This window comes from Sarcophilus harrisii, chromosome 1 (genome assembly GCF_902635505.1).
Source record: "Sarcophilus harrisii chromosome 1, mSarHar1.11, whole genome shotgun sequence".
Lineage (NCBI taxonomy): Eukaryota > Metazoa > Chordata > Mammalia > Dasyuromorphia > Dasyuridae > Sarcophilus > Sarcophilus harrisii.
The window spans coordinates 584,079,634-584,106,409 of record NC_045426.1 but is presented as its reverse complement, the minus strand read 5'-3'; the positions used below and the strand labels follow the sequence as shown (position 1 = coordinate 584,106,409).

At 35.9% G+C, this 26,776-nt stretch overlaps 1 protein-coding gene across 3 annotated transcripts in view; it reads left to right on the top strand.

Annotated features, from left to right (window-relative positions):
* Positions 1–2,205: 2,205 nt before the first annotated feature.
* RRM2B (ribonucleotide reductase regulatory TP53 inducible subunit M2B) overlaps positions 2,206–26,776 on the top strand; it is a 38,137-nt gene continuing 13,566 nt past the window's right edge. For all 3 annotated transcript variants that reach the window (XM_031947066.1, XM_012541744.3, XM_003760294.4), the window contains exons 1-6: positions 2,206–2,326; positions 9,822–9,977; positions 19,548–19,664; positions 20,056–20,189; positions 20,656–20,750; positions 24,966–25,099. In XM_031947066.1, coding sequence (XP_031802926.1) covers positions 2,279–2,326; positions 9,822–9,977; positions 19,548–19,664; positions 20,056–20,189; positions 20,656–20,750; positions 24,966–25,099 — 684 coding nt within the window. In that variant the 5' untranslated portion in view covers positions 2,206–2,278. The remainder of the gene's footprint in view (positions 2,327–9,821; positions 9,978–19,547; positions 19,665–20,055; positions 20,190–20,655; positions 20,751–24,965; positions 25,100–26,776) is intronic.

Below are 26,776 nucleotides of genomic sequence, written 5' to 3'. Positions count from 1 at the left end.
GCCTGAAATGAATCCCCCTCTTGGTGTCCTTTACAAGACATAATAGAAAACTCTCTAGGTGCATGGATAACTTGCAGTAATTGTAGAATTTCCTCTGTATGTTAGGCTGCTAAAAATCCTGTCCATATAGCCCCATGAACATGCAAAACACGAAAGTCATTTTTGGAATCAATATAAATGTTCACTCTATTCCTTTCCTCAATCCTAAAGCTCTGGTGAGGGCGAGTTTGGCCCTCTGAGCAGAGGTTCCAGGGGGAGTGGCTTAGCCTCCAAACTGCTATTGAGACTCACCAGAATGACCTGCTTTCCTTTCCCTAATTTTCAAACTGGATCCATCAGTAAATTCCTGGATTGCCGAGGGGAATGTTGCTCAAGTCAGGTTGATTGGAATAAACAGAATCTAAAGCTTCCTCACAATTATGAAAGGGATTGAGTTTCTAGAATTCACAGTACTTTTGAGGTCAAACAGGAGACGTGATGAGCAAAGCAGTGGAGTAATGTAGTGATGGAATGATGAGTAGGCCAGTGCCAGGCCTGGAGCGAGAAAGACATTGGCATGAGTTCAAATATAGCTTTGAATACGAGCTTGTGTGACCCCGTGCAAGTCACTTTACCCTGTTTGCCTTAGCTCCTCATCAGTGAGATGAGCCCTGAGAAAGAAATGGCAAATCACTTCATCTTTGCCGAGTAAACTCCAAATGGGACCAAGAAGGGAGGAATAAATAAGACTTTTTAAAAAATGACTACAGCAAATTCTAGGTGCTAGTGTGTTAACAATGGAGCACCTTGAGAGAAGTGTGATCAGGTTTAAACTTAAAGGGAAATCACATATTGAAAAATTTTTTCCTTTACTCTGTAAACTTCTCTATTAAACCTTCTACAATGTACTTGTTGGCCTGGGGAAGAACTTGTACGGTAGACATCCATTCAAATCTTATGTAAGATTTTTCTTAAAACAAACATCTGCTTCGAACACCTGCCATAGAACCAGTTTTTGCCCAAATTTGACAACTCTTCACTACTCTGTATTTAGCTCCAAGACACTTCTGAAATATGTCATAATTGTTTCTATTATACTAAATTGTCTCTGTTGTGTTTTGTTATTTTTCTGATAGATCCCCAAGGTGGAGCATATAAGTAGATCTATCAAATTCTACTAGTTCTCTAGAGCTTGATTTTTAGTCACTGGTCTACTGACTTTACACATTAATCAATAAGTTTTTTTTTTTAAATAATATTCAATTTTAAATTGTATTTTCAGTTCCAAATTCTATCTTTGCCACTTCTGCATCCCCCCCCCCCACCGAGAAAGTAAGAATAACAAAACCATTACAAACATGCACAATCAAGCAAAACAAATCACCGAATTAGCCATGTCTGAAAAAAAAATTTTTAAAGAAAAAAATAGGAAATGCTCTTCAATCAGCACCCAGACTGACAGCAAGTTTAATCACAAGTCCTAAGATAAAAACCCGGCTCCAGCTCAGAGGGAGCCACATTCTAAAGAGAGAGACAGCAATAGGGGCAAAAAGTGGTTCCTTAGTCCTAAAGTTTTTCTAAATCATCCCAACCCAGGGAGAGACGAAGAGCTGCCCGAACCCCCACTTTCAGAAACAGGTCCAAGTGTGAAAATTGCCTTTCAGGGAGACTGGAGAGAGGTTTCAGGAGGGCGTCAACGTTAAGGACTTCCTGCCCCCCAGACAAATTCGTCTTTTTCCCCCACGAGAAACCCGGGGCCTCCAGGGGATAACGACTCGCAGCTCGACAGCTGCCAGCCCCAGACCGGGCCACACAACCTGCAGGCTAGGGCGGCCGTTGTGGTTCACCCCCGCCCCATCACTGGAAATGAACAAAACCGCAGACTTCTGCCAGCCTCCCTACTTCGGCCCCGGCTGCTTTGCATCTCCACCCCTCCGCGTTGGCCCAGGGGATAGTGGGCGAATTTCTTTTGAAGGCATGTGCGCATGTCTCATTTCCGTCCGGCTCCGAATAATTCTACTCCAGTTCTGAATAATACCAGTGTCCCGGGCCGGTACCGGCGGGGGAACTAGAAACCAGTGGGACCTACGGCAGCGCACTCGGGAGTCCCCGGGGACTGAGGGCGGGGCTAAGAAGGCGGGGCAGGGCCCAGACATGGGGAAGGGAAGAGTAGAAAAGGGCGTTCGGGGGCGGGGCCGAGCGCTGGTGGGTGGGGCCAGTCCCTGGGCCTCCTTTAGGAGTAGCGGCGCAGAGCGTTCGTGCGTCTCCTCTGGGTTCAGGCTCGCTCTGCTTCCGGGTGATGGGGGAGTCGGTAAGGCCGGCTGTAGCCGGGCCCCTGCAGGATGAGGTAAACGCTGTCTCCGGTCCGCCTACCTCTCTCTCTGCCCCGGGGGTAGGAAGGGAGCGCTTCCTGCTTCTCTTGGGCTCAGGCCTTTTCGTTTCTCTCTGGCCTGGAGCTCTTTGTTCTTCCCCGGGCTTCCCGGGGGGGGGCGGGGCGAGGAGGAGACGCTGGAAAATGTCGTCCGCCTCCTTCTCCCCGTGCGGCCCTCGAGGCTCCTCTACCGTGCTGTCATCTTGGGAACTTGAAGCCTTGGACCCCGAAACTGCGAGGACAGAAACGACCTTCCTCCCCCGGAGAAGGAACTTTTTGGCCCATTAAGCTCTTTAAATGCCGACCCTGGGAGGAAGTGGTGGCGGGTGGAGGGCGCCTCGGATTCTGGAAGACCCCGGGGAGCAGGGGGGAGCGGTGGTGCCGGTTCCTTCGGTCTGTGTGAGCCCGGGCAAGGCCTGCAGCCCGTCCTCCCCTGCCATTTCTAGCCTCTGGGGAACTTGGGGCAAACCACTTGGCTCCTCAGCCCCCGCGGGCCTTATTTATAGGGAATTGGAGTCCATCCGACCAAAGTAATGGGGATCTAAGCTAGCATCTCTGCTTTAGGAAAGGAAATCTCCCCGGGAGAACCTCCCGTGCTAGCCCTAGCCAATTGTTGCCCTCTGGGCATGCAAAGGCATGAATAAACAGGCCAGCTGTGGAGTTTTCAGTTTGGATGGGTTTGTTTTTGAAGCTGGGATGGGAGACCCTTTCTCCTCCAATTGAATCACATTCTTCCCCCTTTCCTCCAATTAGAGCACTCTCCCATTCCCTCAAATTAAAAAAAAAAAAAAAGAGAAAACTTAATAGCAAATATACACAAACGGAACAAATTCTCATGTTGGCCATGTCCCAAAACTTGCATCTCCTTCTATTTTTTCAGTCTGTCACTTCTGGCAGGAGGTGGGTATAAGTTCTGGTTTTGCTCATTTCACTCTGCGTCAATTCACAGAGATTTTGCTCTGTGGACAGCTAGACAGTTTCTTCTAACTCCATTTAATGAAAATGCTTGCTACCTGCTGGGTGAGAGGCAGGTTGGCCCAGTAAATAGGAGAGTCACCTGGAATCTGCATTCATGTCCTGCCTTTGACTGATCTGTAGGAGGTGACCCTGAGCAAGCCTTTTTGCTGTGCACTCAGACTACAAGACGTTTCCTCTTTAGGAGTTGTCCATCCCAGTGAAAATCCTTGTCTCTATAAATATGACAGGTACTAGGGATACAAAGAAGAATAAAATAGTCCCTGCCATTGAGAAATTTTCGTGTTAATTGATTTGTATTTCAAGATGAATTACTGATCAAAGAAATTAGAAGATTTGACAGTCACAGGATTTACTACTGGAATGTCCCTCAGTGCTATCTGTGCATTGCCAAAACTAGATTAAAGTATAATTGGGAGATGTTTTAACCAAATAAACTTTAAAAATTGCAACATAATATTAATTTGTGGTTTTCATAGGCAATATGTGGTTGACACCACTGATCTAAGTATCTTGCACCTAGCTGACGCTTAGTTAAGGTTTATTAAATTCACTCTCATTTTTTTTTTTTATTAATAAGGGTAGTGGGAGCTGATTTGTCCAAAATTGTCCAGTAGCTGATGACAGAGCTGAGATTTGAGATTGGATCCCTAAATGCCAAATTCTTTGCTTTTTGCATTACATATATGCTATGTTTTTATTACCATTATTATTATTATTTTTTTCTTATTATCCTTACCGCAAAGGAAAATTCAGGGAGGAAAGGCTAGATCTTGAATTTGATTTTTGATTGGACAGTTTGATTCTTTTAAAATCATTAGAAAACTTTTTTTTTTTTTTTTTTGGTATTTGTTGCTTTCATGTTATGGAAGAAAAGATCCAAAAAGTATTTGATTTAGTTGTAAGAAATGACTTCTATCTTGGTATTCTCACCATGCTTTTAGCTTATTTTATAAACATCTCTAAATCATGTATTGTACAAAGGAAGTAATCAGTAATTATGTAGCAGTTATTACTTAGGCATTGTGGGAAACACAGAAGAATTGGGAAATTGTAGAACCTTAGAGCTGGAAAGATCCTGTTGGTCTAGTTAAACCAGGTCAAAGGGATGCTAACATTATGGGCAAGAGATTTTTTAAAGCAAGAAGGGACTTAAAAGGTTATCTAGTCTCCCTGCTCTTACAGATAAGGAAACATCCAGAGAAGTTAAGCAGTCTGGCAAAATCACACAGTGTCAGGTTCAGAGGTTTTGATTATAGATATAGGAGAAGTCACATGAGTATACCATTTCAGAGGATTCTTTAACCCCACTTCTACACTTTTCCCACTGTCCTAGAAGAATACTTCCATTATTTTTTTTTCTGCTATCATTATTTAATACCTTTCATCCAAAGATAAGTTAGATTTGGGCCCAAAACTTGAAATTGATTACCTTAGCCATGTTTAGCCATGTATCCTTTTTAAAAGATGCTAAGTTTAAATTTATGGTTTTGATTCTGATTTTTATTTTTTAGTGTGTATGCCTTAATAAAAATGTGTTTTTTTTTTCTACTTTGGCTAAATACATGTGAATGAATACTTAGTTTCCAAAATCCAAAATAACTTTTTCTCATAATTTCCTTATTTTTATTAAAGATATGAACATTGTTCTATTCATTCAGTCTAAAAATCTATCATCCTTGATTCTTCCTTTTCCCTTGTTCCTTAAGTTTTATTAGTTCTTCCACCATAATGTTGGAAATTGTTTTCTTTTAATTTCCATTGTAGCTCAGATTGTACACTTCACTATGCCACTGTTATTAGTAACTGCCTGTTTTTCTAGAGTAAATACAAACTCCTTAGACTGGGCATTAAAGTCATCCACAATTTGGTTCTTTCTTGTCTTTCCTAGGCTTATTTATATTACTCTCCTTAATGTGCTAATTAAATTTCCAACTTCTCCAAGCAAACAGAAGTGAATACTTCTGTTCACACCACTCACTTTTGCCTTTTAAAATATTTTCATTCAAGGCTCAGCTTAGGTGGCACCTACTCCTCAAGCCTTCTCCAATTAATAGAATCACTGAATTTGAAAATTAGAAAGGACCTCTGTGGCCACTTGAATCTAAACTGTACTTGTAAAGGATTCCCACTATAACATCAATAAATAGTCATCTAGCTTTTGCTTAAACCAGCTAATTAAAATGTTTAATAATCCTGCTCAAGTCCAGATTTCAGGGGTGAACATTGTGCTGAAAACTGCCTGCCCCAATGATTTGAACCATCAACAACTACTCTTTGAATTCAGTTATCCATTCAGAACTTTCTATTTAGTCTACATCTCTCTCTTTTCCACAAGAATAATATGAGATATTTTATTAAAAGTTTTTCTAAAATCTAGGTAAACACTACCCATACCCATTCTCTTCATAAGCTAGTTTAGTAATCTTATTAAAAAAAATTAAATGAAATTAGTATAGCATAACTTGATCTTGATGAAGCCATGTGACCAGTCCCTCCTTTTTTAGATGTTTACCAACTATCTCTTTAAATGATCCATTCTAGAATTTTATGAGGAATTGAAATCTAGCTCTTTGGCATATAGTTTGCAGGTTCTTTTCTCTTTCTTGTTTTGAAAATCAAAACAGGAGTAGCTAGGTGATGCTGTGGATAGAGCACCAGCCCTGAAGTCAGGAGGACCTGAGTTCAAATCTGGACTCAGACACTTAACACTTCCTAGCTGTGTGACCTTGGGCAAGTCATTAACCCCAAGTTGCCTCAGCCCCCCCCCAAAAAAAAAATCACTGATAGAGTCTCATTAGTCACACATACTATTTGTTAATACATCTGTTCTAGAGCTATTCATGTTTTTACTCTTGTATTCATTTACCTAGGTACTTTTTGTACCATTCTAACAGACCATTAGATTGAAAAAAAAAATACTTGTTAAGCATTTACTATATAACAAACATTAGGGAATACCAATAGGAAATTAAAACAAAGATAATCTGTGCTTCTAGAAGCTCATTCTCTCAAACTGTATACATAGGAAGAGATCCATTTCAATAAGGTTGTAAAAGGCCTAGAAATCCTAAGTATTCCACAGAAAGGAGGATTGAACTCCTTAGTATGCCCCAAGGTTACTGTCTGGCCTGGGGAGTTGAAAGGGAATGACCTACAGCTACGGAGAATAAAGAAATAGGCCTAAGGGACATTGAAGTGGTGATTTGGGGTTCTAACTGGAGGAAACTTATAAGCAGAGATCACTACAACATGGACAAATGGAGGAGTGGTGGTGGATTCAAGGAAGCTGTCTAATGGAGCTATACCCTGGTCACCTCATTGGTCAGTTATTAAGCTAGGCATTGTGCTAAGCCTTGGGGATTCAAAAAAAGGCAACAATCTTCCCTGGAAGAGCTCAGAATCTAATGAAGAAGATAGTATAGAGAGAATAAATAGGGAATAATTGACAGAAAGAAGGTATAACAATTAAGAGAGATCAGGAAAGACTTCTTGTAGAAGGCAAGATTTCTGCTGAGACTTGAAGGAAGCTGGGAGATGGGAGACGGGAGAGAATTCTGGCCATGGAAGACAACCAGTGAAATGCCTGGAGCCAAGAGATAGTGTTTTGGTTGAGAAATAGCAAGGAGGCCAATTCTTCACTGAAGAATATATTGGATTTGTATTTGAATTGTATCAAATATTTGATCCTGGTGACATATTTTGAGTAGCAAGATAATATGGTCAGATTTGTGCCAAAAGAAAAAACATTTTGGCAGTTGAATGGAGGATAAACGACGGGGGAGAGACTTGAAACAATGAGGTCCACCAACAGGCTGTTGGAATAGTCCGTGTGTGAGGTGTCTATACCAGGGTTGTGGCGGGGTCAAAGGAGAGAAGGGGACAGGAGAGATGTTATAAAGATAAAATTGACTGGACTTGGCATCAGATGGGGTGTGCATTACCTAGGTTCTGAGTCTGGGGGACCACAAGGTGGAGGAGAGTTTGGGGAGAAAGTACTAAATTCTGTTTTGGACATGTTGAGCTTAAAATGCTTACAGGGCATTTAAGAGTTCCAATAGTCTGGTGGAGATGTGAAACTGGAAGTCAGAAGACTATTCTACCAATTCTCCCATTGTGTTCTAGTTATCACATTTTAAAAAGAATCAGGTATATTGGAGACTATAGAAGATATCAACCAAAATGGTTATAGAGAAGATTTTTTTTTGGGGGGGGGGACTATAAATTAAATTGAGGCCCCTTCCAGTTCTAAAATTCTGTGATTCTATTAGGTTATAAAATAAGTATTTGACGTTGTTGTATTTCAGGAATTTATACTCTCTTTACTCAGGTAGTATACATAAACATATAAAAGTTCAGACTGTGAATACACATAACTGATTTTCTTGAGCTTCAGCAGATGAATTTGGTGGCTGACTTCTGGGATAAAATATAATCAGTAATGAAATGATGATTAAATTTCAAACTCTGCCATAAATGGCAGAGATTTAAGCATAACTGTCCCTTCCTATTTGGGGATACTATAAAGGAAAGGGCCAGCTAGGATCAGCAGGATGCACGTAGCTGGTGAACAGAAGGTCTATGGGGTGAGCCCCCATTGCTAAATTAGGATTAGATATTTCAGTCCACTTTATGTGTTGCTATCCTCTTCAAGGCAAACATAATATTATTTATTGTATTACTTTTGACAAGGAACAGTATCTAGGAAAAGAATAAGTTCAAGTTAACTTTAGCTTAAGATTGCACTAAGACTTTGGGGACACCTTATATATTTGGTTTTTAACTTTTGATTAACCAAGCATTTGCTAGGGAATTAAGAATGTTAAGAGTTCACATTTTAATAGTACTTTGTGATTGAACGAGTACTTTCTTGGTAGCATTTGTTAAGTGGATAGCAACAGGAGAATGGCCATTGTACAAATTAGGAAACTGCGGCCTTTAAAGAATTAAGTCAACACTAGATATCTAGCAAGATTGTGTGCTAGGTACTGGAAATACAGAGGTAAAAAGTAGTCCTTGACTTCTAAGAGCTTAAGGCTTGTTTATATATATAGCTATAAACTATAGGACAGATTAGAGTGTGATAAATTACCTAGAAGGTTAGTATTTATGTGAGTGATTTGAAAAAAGAAGAGATTACTTTTGGACTGAGAGGGTTGGGGGAAGGAGGAAAAGATCAAGAAAAACTTAATGAGGTATTGTTATTATTTAAAAATTAATGTTCTAAGAAAATTATTGGTTTTTTAAAAGACTGAATTTTTAAATCATTAAAAAAAGATAACCAGCATACTAACTAATCAGTAATTATTTAGCATCTTTTATGTGATCAGTACTATGCTAGATATTAAAGAGGATATAAAAGTATCAGATGTGGTCCAACACCAATGATTTTTTAAATTTATTTTTAGTTAAATTTTTTTTCAATCAATAAAAATCCTCCTTAGGAGTTTACAGTTTAATTGGAAGAATAGCTCACATTGGGGAAGAAAACAAACAAACAGAATTAAGTGCTAAACTGTGTGATTCTGAGTAAAACAGGTGTGAGAAGATAAGAGATCTTGTGGAATGGAGGAAGTATGATTCGAATATGATTAAAATCACACTTAAAAGATACACTTTGTCTTTCCTCTTGTTTGTTTTTTGCCTCACGGTTATAGCCTAAGCCCTTTGCCCCATTCCCATCCTTGGTCCTCAAATTAGAGAGGTCTTGATAGGAGGAGTTAATGAAAGAAAGACATGTTAGCTAAGAGAGACTAGAAGGATAGACTCCTCTAAGACATCTTAAATACCTAGAGTTTCAAATTTACTCCATTTTCCTTGAGAATTTATAACCCTTTACCTGGATGCGGGGCCAGGTCGCTTAAGTTACTGATTGATGACAAAATCTGATAATACCTGAGACACTCTCTCAGAAGACTATCAATTTTCCAAATAGTATTGTTAGGGGAATATTTTAAAGTGAGAATTAGAAATTTTGAAACAATTATGGGAGACAGGAATCAATGTTCTAAAGCAGGATAAAATGGAGAACCTTATTCTGGGTCTTCTACTTTATCCTAAAATATTGTACATCTTTTCATTCTCTCTGAACTCTTTTATGAGTTATTTCTCCCCAATTAGGATGTGAGCTTCTTGAAAGCAAGGATTGTGTTCCCTTTTCTTTTTATATTTCCAATACTTCATATAGTGCTTGACATATGCTTTTTGATTCTTGTTTTTATTAACAAATAATACATTGCTCCAGGCCATTAATGCATTCAGTCTACTCTACTTCAAGAGGAACCAAGTGATATGTTGTAGGAGACCTTGCTAATTGTTCCCTGTGAAATCCATTAATCAGTCAAATATTTTTAAATGCCTACTGTGTGCTTTAGCACTGTGCTCAGTCCTGACTTAATTTACTCATCCCTAGTTTCCTAGTTGAGTTTAGAAATAATAAAAGGTAGGTGCCTGAAGTGCTTTTTAGAACAAAGTATTTGTGTTTCTTTTTTTAAAGAGATTATCACCAGATACTGCTGAAAATGGGTTGAAACCAAGTGAAGAACCACTTCTCAGAAAAAGTTCTCGTCGATTTGTCATATTTCCAATTCAGTATCCTGACATTTGGAAGATGTATAAACAGGCTCAGGCATCTTTCTGGACTGCTGAAGAGGTAAGTGCTTATAAGCCTTTCTACATGAGAGGTTAGGACAAGTTAAAAGTTCTTTACAATATCTCTTAACTTTAAAAAATATACTAAGAATAGACAGATGTTTATGCTAGCAGAATCTGACAAAAGAAAATGCCTTACTCTGCTTTTTAAGCATAAGCCACAAGAAACAATTTTTTTTTGATTTTCATTATTTTGGCCTTAACATTCCTGCTTAGAGAAGGGACCAAAAATGGACAGAGCCACCCCATAACTCTACAAATCTCTCTCACAAGCCATTTTGGAATTGTAGTATTTTTAGACAATAGAATTCACACTGGAATAAAAGTTACTTAACTCAAGGTAAAGTTCAGTTAATATTTTGCTTTATCAAATGGAACAATAGAAACCCTGAAAGAATAAGTTTACTAAAATCATGCAGTCCTACTTTGACTAAGGTTTTCTTCTTCCTAGCTGGTCAAAGATGAACTTGAGATATTTCCATTAATTGAAATAATCAGAGAAGTTACTACTTTATGTTACTGTGATCATCACCCAAATTCCTTCAAGGTAGATCAATCAGAACCCCCTTCCCCTTGCTTAGAACATTATTTTAGAACTGAAAAAGTCTGATACGATTTTTCTTTCTTATGTAAAAAACTTACAGATGAGGATAATTAAATTTTTTTTTTATATTTCTGAAAGAGAGAAGTGAAGGGACTTTAGTTTTTATGTGTATGCATATTTCTTTATAGGGGGAATAGTACATAGGATTTGAACTAGAAAGCTAGATGTTTTGGTTCTTATGCCCAACTGTGAATGCCTTAAACCTACTATAATATGAATTTTTACTTGTATCCTTGTTTATACATTAACTGTACTGAAGCAGCTGTGTAGGGGAAGTAAAATTATATCCTTATTATGTAATATAATGTAAATAGAGTTAAAGCTTGTCACACCTGACTACCCAACTGTTTGTGGGTTTTTTTTTTTAAGTTCATTACTTGAACTAAATGAACTGTGGTATTGAATTCTGCCCTGAGTTCACACACACCACTTTCCCTTTAAACAGCAACAAATGTAAGAGTAAAGAAATTTCATAATTCTATCTGTCAGTGTTAAAAACATATTCCTGATGTTTGGAATTCCTGAAATAGTACTCTAGTTATGGCATACTTATATGTGTTTTGTTATAGCAAATAATCATTACACTTTTAGCTTCTTCTAACAATGTATTTATAAAATATGTACTATTTTAAAAAATACATAGTATTGTAATTTAATCAGGTTCCTGTGATTTCAGTATTTTAATAGATCCATACTTTAATAATTTTGGGTACTCCCTTTAGTGCAGGGGTGGGGAATGTCTGGCCTGCAGGCTGTATGAGGCTCCCTATATCATTTGTCTGGACCTGCCAAGGTAACTGCAGGTAGCAATAACCCCCACTGCTTGAGTTCTTTAAGTTGATAATTTTGTATGGCCCATGAATGGTGTTATAAATATCTAAATGACTCTTGGCAGAAAAAAAGATCTTCATCCATGCTTCAGTGGTTCAGATTGTAGCTCATCTGTTCTCTATTCTTATATGACTAACATAGGTCCTCCAGTAAGTCTTTTATGGGATCTTCTCAAAACCTGTTGAAGGCCTTCACTTTAGATCTCCAGTCTTCACTTTAGATTGTATAGATGCTAATTAAACATATGAGTTGTCTTTTGGTTATCTCTTTCTCTTAATCTACCTCCTTTTATAGTCACATAGTCCTTTTGAGATTTTTTTAAAAAAATAACATTTCTCTTTTTCTTTCTTGGTAATATATTGTAGTCCATCTTGGTCATTTCAGTTGCCCTTTGAATTACCCAGAATTTTAAATATTTGGAAATTAATATTCCATGAATTGAAGCCACATAGCACACTGGAAAAATATTCTTGTTAAAAAGAGAAATCTTTGTTTTCAAGAGAATATCAGTCATTAAAACACTGTACTTTTCCAAAGTCAATCTAGCTTGCTTTCTTCTTTATCTTCAGTTCTGGACCTAGGCCATTGTCCCTGTGCACTCTATGTTTAAGATTTGATTCCTGATTGTCCAACTCTGTGGAATTTCCATCCTACTGCAAATCAATATATCCCTCTTGCATATCAATAAATCACATAATCTTTCTTGTCTGAGTAGTTAGATCGAACTCTATTGAATGGTTATGCATCTCATTTAAGAGGCTCTGCAGTGTTCTATGACTTGATACAATGTGCATGATAATAATCAAAAATAGGAACATTTGGAAGACTTCACCATCAATAGAAAATGCCTCTTTCATTTGGACTCTGTGCTGGACATTTTTCAGAATGATAGCAAAAACATTTTTGGTGAACTGATAGAAGTATTTAAAATATATTTTATGAAGAATTTACACAACTTTCTGTCTAAATCATCTTAACTTCCATTTAAATGATGTATATTAAAACTTGGCCCAACTTTTTCTTCAAAATTTGATCAATGGTATAGATTATGGAACTAAGAGTGCAGTTGTCCCTTCCATATTGAGATTTTTCCCATTTGCAGTTTTGATATATTGTAGGTCAGCATAAAAAATTAAATGGGAATATTGGGGGAGTTTTGTGGAAAGCACAGATAACATGTGAAACCAGTAAAAGGCACAAAAAAGTTTAGAAACTCAGAAATATATAAAATAAATGTATGGTATTACATGATATATCCTATGACCAAATATTTAATGCATATTTTACAATAAGGTGCTATGGACACCACACAAAAGAAAAATAATTCAAACTTCTCAAAGAACACCACAAAAACTTTATGCATATTTTATAGATTTCAGGAGGGTACCATGCTCCTACCCCATGATAACCATGTTTTTATGAGATCATTGTTCAATATTCAGAAAACGGGAATATTATTCAAATTGATATTCAGCACTTAGAGAAATTGTCTACTCCAAATGAATGAATGAAAAGTATTTATTAAATACGAACAATGTAACATGCACGAGGGATACAAAAACAAAAATAAAAAAAAGTTACTACCCTCAAGTAGCTTATTTTTTAATTGGGGATACAACATAGAAAAGGACCTGTTGGCCTTGTTGGTTCCTGTTGGAAATGTATTTTGGTTTGGAAAGTTACAAAGATAATGAATAGAAATATTTATTGAAAGGTTTTTGTTTGTTTTTTTAAAGGTAGGGTGTTAAGTCCAGAGTAGCTCCCTGAAGGCCCAGAATCAGCTAGAGTCAGGAGAAGTAAAAGTCCTTGGTCTTTAAGGGGAGAAGCAGGCAAACTACCAGGAGTTTAGCCAAAGATCTCTTCTCTATTCTGTAGTCCAGAATCTCCACCTTTCTCCTCATCCTGCTGCCAAGTGAGATCTCGCCTTTCTCACCCCACCCTCCAATCCTTGCCTATGATTATCTTAACCCCAAACATTGAGCTAGCACCCATGGTGAGAAGGTCCATTTTCCCAAACATATGCTAATAGAGTCATTGTCTTATATTGAATAGGTAATTAGCCTTAAGTGCTCTGTTGTCTGATTCAAGTATACCTTTTTTGGAGTTTCAGCCCTTTACATGTCCCCCTTTCTTTTGTTTTAGAACACAGGTGGTCACAAGTCCCTGACTTTTCAGGGAGGTGAGAACCCCCAAAAGGAGGTGATCATCTCCCCTCTCCTCACTTCTCAGGAAGAGAGATGAAAAACACCAAAAGGAAGTGAGGATTGCTAGCGGGTTTCTGGGCTGAAGGGTCTTTTTAGAAAAGGTATGCACAGACCCATCAGCATGGGGGGTATTACACAAGCACATAGCAATACAGCACAGGTTAGTGGTGATGACTCTCCCCACAGTCAGTGCAGGCTCGATGTGATGTTGTTATAGTGATATAACAAACAATATAAATCAACATGGTGTTGTAAAAGATTTCCAGAAGTCCTAGAAGGAGAGTATGTAAACAACAGTCACACATACGCCTTCTTCAGCAGCCAAGAGATAGTCCAAAACCAGTCTATTGTCCATGACTTCACATGTCAGGAAATCCAATGTTCCCTGCAAGTTTTTGAAGTCCTGCAACAGTCTTTTTATGTGTTAGGGAATCCAGTGATTCCTCTAGATTTTGAAGTCTTGCAACAGTCTTTATCATTTTTCAGAGAATCCAATGATTCCTGAGGGTTTTGAAGTCCTACAACAATCTTATCATGTCTCAGAGAATCCAATGATTCCTGAGGATTTTGAAGTCCAACAATTTTTGATCTCCATGAGTCAAACACCATAACTGCTAAGCTCTTTCTGTGGTGGGCAGTCAGCAACAGAACCACCTGATGTTTCTTGGTCTTCTCCTTCGTTTCAAGGGTCTGCTCTGTCTCTCTGTGATGGACAAGGCGAATACGGCTCGTTGGCACCTATCTGATTCCTTCTCCATCTGTAGAGATACAAGCAAACCCTCTCCCCCAAGCAGTTAACCTATCTGGTTTCTTCCACTCACCACTATCTGGGTTTCTCTATATCACCTGGTGATTATCTAAAGATAGTGGAGTTGCCAGTAGTGTGTAAAATCTTATACTGTGCACAAAAATGTGCAAAATGTTTAGAAGTATATATAGGTCCATTGTCTGTTTTTATTGCTTGTGGCACACCCATAATTGCAAATGCTTGGATAAGGAATTTAGTGACCACTCAGGCTGTCTCTTTTGCTGCTGGTATTGCAAAAGTGAATACTGAAAAGGTGTCTCCTACAACATGGATAAAAGACTGATGACCAAAAGATTTATAATGAGTCACATCCATTTGCCAAATTTCATTGGGTCTCAAACCACGAAGGTTCTTCCCTGGAGGGAGTGTAGGAGCATGGAAAGGAAGGCAAGCTGTACAGGTTTTTACTATGCTCCTAGCTTCCTCTCTTGTTATTCCAAATTGTAAATGTAAAGCTCGAACAGCCTGATGATATTTAAAATGAGATTCTTGGGCTTCTTGAAATAAAGGAGTATTGGCCAGCATATTTAGGGGCTTATCTGCCTTTGAATTACTATCAAAAAATAGGACCTGAAAGTCCACTATGAGAGTGGACATGCAAGATATAAATCTTACCTGGATGCTTTCTCACTTGCTCTTGAAGTTCCTTAAAGAGCTGATATATATAATATATATACATATATATATATATATATATATATATATATATATGAAGCTACAAATTTTATTGGGCTGGGGCAATTCTTTGTACCACACCTACTGAATAGACTGAATCAGATATTATATTTATATCTCCTGGATAAGAACTAAGAGTTAGAATGATTGCATACAATTCATTCTGTTGAGTGGACTGAAAAGGAGTTCTGACTACTCTCTTTATAGTTAAGTCACGAGAGTATACAGCACAAATATTATGTTTTGATGCATCTGTAAAGATAATTGGTCCTTTAAGAGGAATTTTAGAAACCTTTTCTTCAAGAATGCATTGCCAATTATGTAATAGTCTGGTTATCTTTAATGGAGACCCGTGTGTAAAATTTGGAGCTGGGGCCAATAAAATTTGCCACTCTGAGATGGTTTCACAGCATACATTAATTTGTGCATTGGTATAAAAGGTGTATATCTTGTCCCAGATAATTGTACTGCTCCCTTAATGGCCTTTAATAAAATTCTAACCACAAGCACTGGGTAAGGAGTAAGGCTTTGTTCTGGTTGTGCCGGGAGGTTCACCCACTCTATCACACTGTCTCCTTGATGAAGGACTCCTTGTGTAGCAAAAACTGATATTTCCAAGTGTTTTTGAGGGACTTTTTCAACCACATTGGATAAAGCCAGTTCATCTTCTCTCAAAGCCTCTTGAGCTTCTTTTGTAAACTGGTGTGGTGAGTTTAAAGCACTGTCTCCCCTTAAAATGTCATACAATGGTTGGTACAATAGGTAGTCAAGCCTAACACTGGTCGCATCCATTGGATATCTCCTATCAATTTCTGAAAGTCATTTAAGGTGTTTAGCTTCTCTGTTCTTAAGGACAGTTTTTGAATTGTAAGCACCTTAGGGTATACTTCATATCCTAAATATCGAAAAGGAGCATGTCTTTGAATTTTTCCTGGAGCTATGTGCAATTTGTAATTCCTTACTGTTTCTGTGGTCTTTTGTAGACATGCTTCTAACATTTGTTCCTCAGGTGCACATCCCAATATATCATCCATAATAGCATAACTTTTGGAAATGCTTTTCTTACTGGCGTAAAAGCAGCAGCAACATACATTTGACACATAGTAGGGCTGTTTTTCATTCCCTGTAGCAAAACTGTCCATTCATATCTTTTATAAGGCTCAGCTAAGTTAACACTGGGCACTGAAAAGTGGCCTTCTTCGTATCCTCCTTATCTAGAGGGATAGAATAGAAACAATCCTTAATGTCTATAATCCAAAGAGGCCATTCTCTAGGCAATTGAGTAGGAGATGGAAGTCCAGGCTGAAGAGTTCCCATAGTTTCCAATCTGTTCATTTACTTTTCTTAAATCAGTCAACATCCTCCATTTTCCATATTTCTTTCTTACAACAAATGCTGGGGAATTCCAAGGACTTAGAGAAGGTTCTAAGTGTCCTTGGTCAAGTTGCTCCTGTACTATATCTAATAAGGCCTGAATTTTATCACTACCTAAGGACCACTGTTCTATCCATACTGGGGTATCAGTTTTCCATTGGATAGGAACAGGTGAGAGTGTTGGCAGTACTTCAAGCAAAGTACTCGTTTGTAATCCTAATTGTTGTAAAATGTCTCTTCCCTACAGATTGATGAGGATTTTTTCAACTATAAAAGGAGTAAAAACTGTTTCGCCTTCAGACACCACCTCTCAAAGGGGTAGCACTAACTTCAGTTGCTATTGAACCTCCTATGCCAGACATTTAAATGTCTGCCCTAAACTTTGGCCAGTGACTGGGCCAATTGGCACCTCTAATGACTGTACAATCTGCACCTGCGTCTACCAACCCTTCTAATGGTATGCTATTTATATAGATAGTGAGCACAGGTCGTTCAGCTGTAATTGCTGCAGTCCAGAATATTTAATTCTGTTGCTTGGAGTCAGAATCTGGGCGACTATCACCAGTTTGCTTATTAGGAGTCTGTATCAGTAAACCTGATGCTACTACTTCTCCTGGTTGATAAGTCACACATTGTCTACTTGTATTAGAGACTGGGATATTATCTACACGTCCCCCAGTTTCCCACATCAGTGTATGGAGGGACATTGTTTTGTAAGTGCTCTCGAGAGGTGAAATGGTCAAGCCTACTGTGCCTGGAAGCAAGGGATCCATAGGCTAGAGAGGCACAGATTTCACCTTTCCAGGGGGTATCTCAGTTGTCCCAGCTGCATACAACTCTGTTCTCCCCAATCATAATCCCTTTCTCCCATCAGGTTGCTTCCTGGATGATTGATTGTATAATCCTTTCTCCCATCAGATTGCTTCTTGGCTGATTGGTCATGTCTGGGTATTGAACTTCTAAAGGCTCTCTGGGTGTAGTATCGGCTGCCATCGTTCCCCAAGTATTTTTTGTTTTGGGCCCGTCATCCCATTTCTTTGAATCAGTGTATGACAGCTGTCTGCAGACGTCCCACAAAATTAGCAAAGGGTTCATTTGGCCGTTGTGCTATTTTTGTGAAGGCCTCTCTGTCCTGTTTATCTGGGATAAAACCCCATGCTTTGATAGCAGCAACAGGCTCTGTACTAGGAGTTGAGAAGACAAAAAAAACCCCCCAAATATTCTAATCTATGCAACCAAAAGGGCATGCCTTCCTATTTGACTCTTAAAATCACTTGTATTTTAAGACTTTGGAGTAATTAGTAACACTCAGATTTTATCAGAATTTTTTTTCTTTTATGTGATTTTTATAAAGCTAGAACCTGAGTATTTTTTGTTTTCTTTTAAATTATATCTTAAGGGGCAGCTAGGTGGCGCAATGTATAAAGCACCAGCCTTGGAGTCAGGAGGACTCCAAGTTCAAATCTGGCCTCAGACACTTAACACTTCCTAGCTGTGTGACCCTGAAAAAGTCACTTAACCTGAATTGCCTTAGCAAAAAAATAAATAAAATAAAAATAAATTACATCTTAAAAGCTAAAGTTTTCTTTGGGAGCAAGCTTCATTTTTATAATGGAAGACAAAATATGATTCAATTTATCAGAGTTTACTTCCTGACTTACTCTTTATGAATCCCTATTCTACAAAATAAGATACACTTGTAATGTATTTTGAACACAAATAATTTTGTGCTTAACATGATTATGGGTTATTTATAAAACAGCACGTGGCAATGTAATAGTGTAAGTAAGTCATCAACTATTCCTATTATCAAAAACTAATTTGACTCTAGTATAGTACAGCAGGACCCACAAAAAGGATCATTACTGTATTTGCAATACTGTGAAGTCCTTATTAGATCTACCCATAATTTTAACTTCCATATTATTAGAGGTTTAAAAAAAAAAAGAAAGAAAAGAGAGATTTAAGGAAATTGGAGAATACAATTTGCTATCTGTTCACCATCATGTTAAACAATATGTAAATTAACAGTAGCTTTCTGCATGGTTATTATTCACTCTTTTCTTAAAATATCTTTGAAGACATCGTTCCTTTCCCAGATTGTAATGTGGCTAATTCCATTTTAATTGTTAAAATGCAGTTTTACCAAATAGTGTCCATCCTTCTTCCAGAAGAAGGGAGATTTTCTTTTTTTTCTTTTTTTTATTTAATAGCCTTTTATTTACAGGTTATATGTATGGGTAACTTTACAGCATTGACAATTGCCAAACCTCTTGTTTCAATTTTTCCCCTCTTTCCCCCCACCCCTTCCCCCAGATGGCTGGATGACCAGTACATGTTAAATATATTAAAATAGAAATTAGATACACAATAAGTATACATGACCAAACTGTTATTTTGCTGTACAAAAAGAATCAGACTCTGAGATATTGTACAATTAGCCTGTGAAGAAAATCAAAAATGCAGGTGGGCAAAAATATAGGGATTGGGAATTCAATGTAATGGTTTTTAGTCATCTCCCAGAGTTCTTTCGCTGGGCGTAGCTGGTTCAGTTCATTACTGCTCCATTGGAAATGATTTAGTTGATCTCATTGCTGAGGATGGCCAAGTCCATCAGAACTGGTCATCATATAGTATTGTTGTTGAAGTATATAATGATCTCTTGGCCCTGCTTGTTTCACTCAGCATCAGTTCATGTAAGTCTCTCCAGACCTTTCTGAAATCATCCTGTTGATCATTTCTTACAGAACAATAATATTCCATAATATTCATATACCACAATTTATTCAGCCATTCTCCAACTGATGGGCATCCACTCAGTTTCCAGTTTCTAGCCACTACAAAGAGGGCTGCCACAAACATTCGTGCACATACAGGTCCCTTTCAGAAGGGAGATTTTCATAAAATTTATTTACAATAGAAGTATGTCCTTATACATATTTTAAATGTGTAAATTTTAAATAAAAATTTCCCCTCTAACTCCTAAGGATGAATTGCAACTTGAGGTTTACCTTGTTTATTGGGAAACATTTTGACTTTGTCTAAGTTGAACTTTTGGAAACCTTTGAATTTCAGGTTGATTTATCAAAAGATCTTCCTCATTGGAACAAACTGAAATCAGATGAGAAATATTTCATCTCTCACATCTTGGCTTTTTTTGCAGCCAGTGATGGAATAGTCAATGAAAATTTGGTAAGAGTGATTTTCTTTGCTTTGATTAATAATCAGTAGCTGTTTGATAATGGTAGTAAAATATTTCATATTGATACTGAATATAGTATCTGGAAAGGTAAAGCTAGTAAAACTGAAGTTATGAGAAGGGGAAAGATCTTGAAATATTTAAGCAAAAGATACCTCTCCTTTATTTGACAAACATATTGTTGGACTGGCTATAATAACTGTTACTAATTAGAAATGCCTTTTAATTATAGCTATCACAAAAACCATCTTCTTAGTCTACCTGTGATAGGACAAGCTTAATAGAAAATATTCAGTTAATGATTTTGATATTCAATTTCTTATTGACTTGATAACTAATATTTTAAGGGTTCCCATTACATTTATATTTCCCGTTTTCCTTTAGGTGGAACGCTTTAGTCAGGAGGTTCAGATCCCAGAGGCTCGTTGTTTCTATGGCTTTCAAATTCTAATTGAAAACATTCATTCAGAGATGTACAGTTTGCTAATAGATACCTACATCAAGGACCCCCAAAAAAGGTACATCAGGATTTTCATCAGTCTTTTAAATTTATTTGTAGATATTTAACTACATTTGCATGTTTACAGTCAATCATTAAATATCATCTGATTTCCACTTAGACTAAGTGATATATTATCAGTCTTTTAGCCATTTGAATTTATGTATACTATGTTTTCTGTTCATTATGTGTATTTATCTTATGTTGAACATTCTGATCACTAAGTTTTAGAAAAAATGCTTAATGAAACTGTCCTATTTAGATATCTTTGATCACAAATACCTTGTCACATGATACCTATTTCATTTATCACTTTAAGGTTTGCTATGATTTTTACTTTTAGTTACTATTTTTGCAGGGCTGAAAAACTGTATTTGTATTGTTTATAGCTCAATAATTATTCTTGGTTGAGCTGTGAAAATTTTCTTTGATAAAGCTAGGTAGTAAAGTAAGAAATCATATTAGTTATTATTTTGGTTTTACAGGGAATTTTTATTCAATGCAATTGAAACGATGCCATGTGTTAAGAGGAAAGCAGATTGGGCCTTGCGATGGATAGCAGATAGAAAATCCACATTTGGTATGTTGCTTTATTTTATATATGTTCTAATTTGTCTCAGCCAATGTAAAACTATTCATTGCTGTATTTATCTCTTTAGATTGAGTCATTGTTAACTTCACTGGGTCTTAGAATTAATTATTGATCTCTGATATGATTATATTCCTTTAAACAAACAAAAATTATTCTGAATAATCAATGATATCTGGCTCAAGGAAAATGAGTGATTGCCTTAAATTTAGAATGGAAACATAAGATATGACAGCTAATTAGAAACTGAAGTAAACCTAATTTTAGTTGGTGTGTTAAGACACTAAAGGTTAAACAGGTATTAATGTAGACAGAAAGATAACTAAAAGTTAGTGTAACAGAATCTAATTGGGAATTTTCTAGTCAGCTACAACTTAAAACTGTTTTCAGTATTTTTTTTTTAACCTTTATTGACTCAAAGCAGATCAAAATTTCATTCTGCTGCACTGCTACAAATCATTAAACCATTTGTCTTCTTCAAAGAGACATTAGAGATCCCTATCCCTAACCCCAATCCAAGACATGGATCTCATCTATAACATCCTTAGCAATGGTGAATAATATCAGACTTAGACTTATCTTAGATGCTGGTAAATAGGGGGCAGATTTAGCACAAAGAAATAGAGGAAAGGTACCTCTTCTGTTTATTTTTGTTACAAAGTGAACTTTAAATGAAAACTGTCTGAAAAGCAAAAATATTGAATTGAATATTTATATGCAGGGAATATAAATAAAACAATGCCTACCTTCAAGAAGCTTACATTTTCTTAGGAAAAACAATATGTATATAAATAATTATATAAAACAACAATAACAACAGGATAATGGCATATGTTGGAATCCTTACAAAGTGATAAGCTAGCTACCCAAATCATATTAAAATGTAATTGAAAAATGTTTAAGTAAATAAATATATATAACAAAACAAAAATACAGTTAATTTGTAGTTTTCTAAGTCAATACCACACTGCCTCCATGACTTATAGATAGATAGATAGATAGATAGATAGATAGATAATAGATACATAGATACATAGATAGATGTCTTATAGATATTTGTTGAATGAAATTGAAGTGACTTACCCACCTTGGCCCATCTGCTAAATAAATTTTCTGATTTTCTGCCCTAATGTCCAGTTTTCTTTCTGCTATTTAAAAATGTTTCATTCCTGACTTACAAGTCACCAAGTTCTGTTTTTATTAATTTTCTTCCTTCAACCCATGTCTTCTATCTATCCCTTCTTTTTTTCCTCTGCCAACACACTAATCCAGGTCTTCATTACCTCATTCCTAGATTACTGGAAAAGCCTCCTCAAAGGTTTCCCTATCTGTTAGAATCTACCCACAAAGAAAGCTCTCACACCCTTTTCTCAGTCAGGATCAGAATATATTTGTGATTCTTCAGTCTCTTAATTCTCAACTGTGGTGTTTTTCTTCTTTTCTATAAAGAAAACAAAGGCTTGAAGACCTGTTGTTATAAAATATGTGAGAATGTGCCTCTCTGAACAAACCCAGGAACTATATATACAAAATTTTAAAAAAACTCTACAATACTCTAAACTCTAAAACTCTAAAATACAAATAAAATTGGATTTAAATAGTTTGAGAAAATTAATTGTTCTTGTATAGTCAGGGCCAACATAATAAAAATGATAATTTTACCCAAATTAATTTATATATTTGATGTCACTCCAATTAAAGTACCAAAATATTATTACGCTGAATTAGAAAAAAATAATAACAAAATTCATTTGGAAGAACAAAAGTCAAGAATATCAAAGGAAATAATTTTAAAAATTAAAAAGGAATGCAGTTTAGGAATACCAGATTTTAGACTATATTATAATGCAGTAATTATCAAAATTGTCTGGTACTAGCTAAGAAATACAAAGGTAGATCAATAGAATAGAGTAGGCATACAGTTTATAGAAGGAATTAAATGTTATAACCTTGTATTTGACAAGTGTAAAGACTTAAAATTTTAGGATAATAATTCATTATTTGGTAAAAATTGTTGCAAAACTGGAAATCAATTTGTCAAACTGGGCATAAACCAATTTCTTTTTTTTTTTTCTTGTTTATTTTATTTTTTTTTAATAGCCTGTTATTTACAGGATATATACATGGGTAACTTTACAGCATTAACAATTGCCAAACCTCTTGTTCCAATTTTTCACCTCTTACCCCCCCCCACCCCCTCCCCTAGATGGCAGGATGACCAGTAGATGTTAAATATATTAAAATATAAATTAGATACACAATAAGTATACCTGACCAAAACGTTATTTTGCTGTACAAAAAGAATCAGACTCTGAAATATTGGACAATTAGCTTGTGAAGGAAATCAAAAATGCAAGTGTGCATAAATATAGGGATTGGGAATTCAATGTAATGGTTATAATCATCTCCCAGAGTTCTTTTTCTGGGCATAGCTAGTTCAGTTCATTACTGCTCCATTAGAAATGATTTGGTTGATCTCGTTGCTGAGGATGGCCTGGTCCATCAGAACTGGTCATCATATAGTATTGTTGTTGAAGTATATAATGATCTCCTGGTCCTGCTCAATTCACTTAGCATCAGTTCGTGTAAGTCTCTCCAGGCCTTTCTGAAATTATCCTGTTGGTCATTTCTTACAGAACAGTAATATTCCATAATATTCATATACCACAATTTATTCAGCCATTCTCCAACTGATGGACATCCATTCAGCATAAACCAATTTCTTAAACCATTTATCAAGATATGGTCAAAATGGATACATGCCTAAATATAAAGAAAGATATTTCAAGAAAATTATAAGAACATGAAACATATTACTTATCAACTTAAGGATAGGGAAATTATTTATTAATAAAATAGAAATACAGAGCAAAGTGAGGTATAAAATGAATAAATAATTTAAATTACATTAAATTAAAAAGATTTTATACAAATAAAACAAATGTAGCCAAGATCAAAAAGAAATCAGAAAATTGGTAGGGGTATTTATAAACAGTTTCTCAGATAAAGATTTCAAATCTAAAATTTATAAAGGACTTTGTCAAATCTATAAGAATAAGGAGTCATTCCCCATTTAATAAGCAGTCAAAAGATATGAACAGGTACTTTTCCAATGAAGACGTCAAAACAATTTATAGTTATATGAAAAAATGCTCTAAATTATTAGAAAAATGCAAATTAAAACCACGTTGAGATAGCATTTTACATCTACCAGATTGGCTAAAATGGTAGAAGATGATAGTGACAAATTAGAGGGATGTGGGAAACATGGGACATAAATTCACTCTTGTTGGAATTTGAACTGATTCAACCAAATTGGGGAGCATTCTAGAATTATCTGCAAAGACTTTTCTAACTGCCTGTTGCCAAACCATTATTCAGTCTTTTTTTCCAAAGATGCTTAGGGAAAAAGAAAAGAGCTTAGGTATTCTATAATGTCTATAGCAATTCTCTTTGTGGTGGCAAAGAATTTGACACTGCAGGGATGCCCATCAGTTGGAGAATGGCTAAATAAGTATGAACACCATAAACAAGTGTTTTATAATTTTGGTTGAGTGTTACTGTGCTATAAGAAATAATGAGCTCAGTGATCTTAGAAAAACATGAAAAGATTTGTATGAAATAATGAAGAGTGAAATGAGAACCATGAGAACATTGCCTGTAAAAAGAATATATAACAGTAACAGCAATATTGTTTTAACAATGACTTTGAGCAAATAAGTTGTTATAAATATTCAAATTCACTATACAAATACTCAGATTGACTTTAAAAGATATAGGGAGAAAGATACAAACTTCATCCAGAGAAAGAACTGATAAATAGAAGTATGTATAAAATAATTTTACATATATATGTGTGTGATAGTGAGCAGGGGGATAGAAGGAAAAAAAGGAAAAAACATGATTACTTTGTTGTATTTTGAATGGAGTAGCAAATTGTATATAATAGCTTTGTAGTTTCATGTGCTGTCATCTTTTTTATTGTGCTATGTTACAGAAATGCTTGTATTATTCCATGAATTAAAAATAAAATAATTTTTTTAAAAAAGCCTCATGGCAAATACTTTTGGGTAAGATATATCTTCTTGTTCTATGTATTGGTTGATGTTTAATATCAGAAAATCTTTGAACAGGGTTTATTTCTGTTCTATTTTACAAGGAATTTGTGTTTTAGTCTGTTTAAAATGAATGCATATTATATAACAGGAGAAAGAGTGGTCGCTTTCGCTGCTGTAGAAGGGATTTTCTTCTCGGGTTCGTTTGCTGCTATATTTTGGCTTAAGAAGAGAGGTCTTATGCCTGGACTCACTTTTTCCAATGAACTCATCAGCAGAGATGAGGTAAGGTATAAATTAATTTTCTAATTGTGTTGTGTTGAATTATCGACAAAATTCATTTTTCATTTTTCCTTTGCTTTTCAAAAGGTAATGGTAACTCAGAATGAAAAAGAAAGATTCAAATGTTTTTGTTTTTTGTTTTTCCTAGGATAGTTATTCATCTTATACAAAGAAAAATGGTTCCCTGGACTAACTAATTTCCCTAAGATAACCTCCAAATATGGACCATTTGATAATTACTATCTCAATGTTACATGAGCCTCTCAATTACAATTAATAATAGAAAACCTAAAGTGACTTTTGATACTCTTGATATATTTTTAAGGTCATTTACATTATGTAAGAAAATCAGGGAAATGTCCAGGGAAATATTATTTAAAAACCTCTTTTAGTATATAGCAGATCCTTGGTATTTAAGAGAGTTTATGTTCTATTTCTGGTTTTTTTATTATTTACCAAATATTTTTATGCTTTTTTAAAAAAATTAATTTGAAAAAACAGTAAGAAAAAAAGAAAAACAGAAAAAGAAATACAAAACAAAATAAAGCAAAACAAAAGAAAACATTGTCATGTGTTCAGCAGAACATCAGGGAGTATTCAAAATATGTAACAACAAATTACCAGATCAAATAGATATATATATTAGTAGAAGAAATTATACTAATAAGTGTTCATTTTTTCTTTACTTCCTTATAAATTGTTCTTTGGTTCACTTTTGTGCACCTTATTTACTTTATTCATTTTTTCCCCCTTTCATTCCCACCACCATGCCCAAGCAAGCTACAGTTAAGAAAGCTATATTTATGTATACATATGTAGATATATACATACACTCCCCAACCCTGACATACACACATGTTTAAACTATTTCTGCTGCCTCTTTAATTAAATTCTGCTCTATAACTTGTTTTGTTATTACTTAACCTCCCCCCACCCAAGGTTCCCTCCGTCTTCTCATATTCTTTGCTTCCTCGTCTGCCCCTCTCTCTTCCCATATTTCTTTATAGATTTTGTAGGGTTCTATATCCTTCATGCAATGTATGTACTGTTGCCTATTGAACCCATTGTTAATGTGAGTAGGTTTTCAGAACTATGAGTCCTCCCCCCCCCCACCAATGCCTCTGTGTCTCTTCCTCTGCACCTTATTTGTATGATATAATTACTATTTTTACCTTGACTCTATCAATCTTTCTTTTGAGCTACCATATTGTTGATTTGAATCTTAACATATTTCCCATGTAAAATTGAATTTTAACATTTCCCCATACAAAAAAAAATTTGTCCATATTTAAATAGTTTGTCCATGTTAAGTTCCTTAAAATTGATATTTCATATTGATTCTTATATGTTAAATTTTCTGTTAAGTTCGGGTTTGGTTTATGAAAAGTTCTGAAAATCTGCAAGTTCGTAGAAGGTCCATTTTTTTCTCATTCAAAATTATAAATAATTTGATATTTTTTGGCCACAGGCCTAGTTCTTTTGATTGTCAGTAGATATGATTCTAGGACCTGTGATCTTTTATTGTATTTTGATAAGTCTTGTACAATTCTAATAGCTTCAGCATATTTGAATTGCTTTTTTCTTCTTTCCTGCAAAATTTTCTCTTTGATCTGGAGGTTTTGAAATTTAGCAATAATATTCCCGTGTGTTTTCCACAAAGGATCTCTGAGGTGATGATCA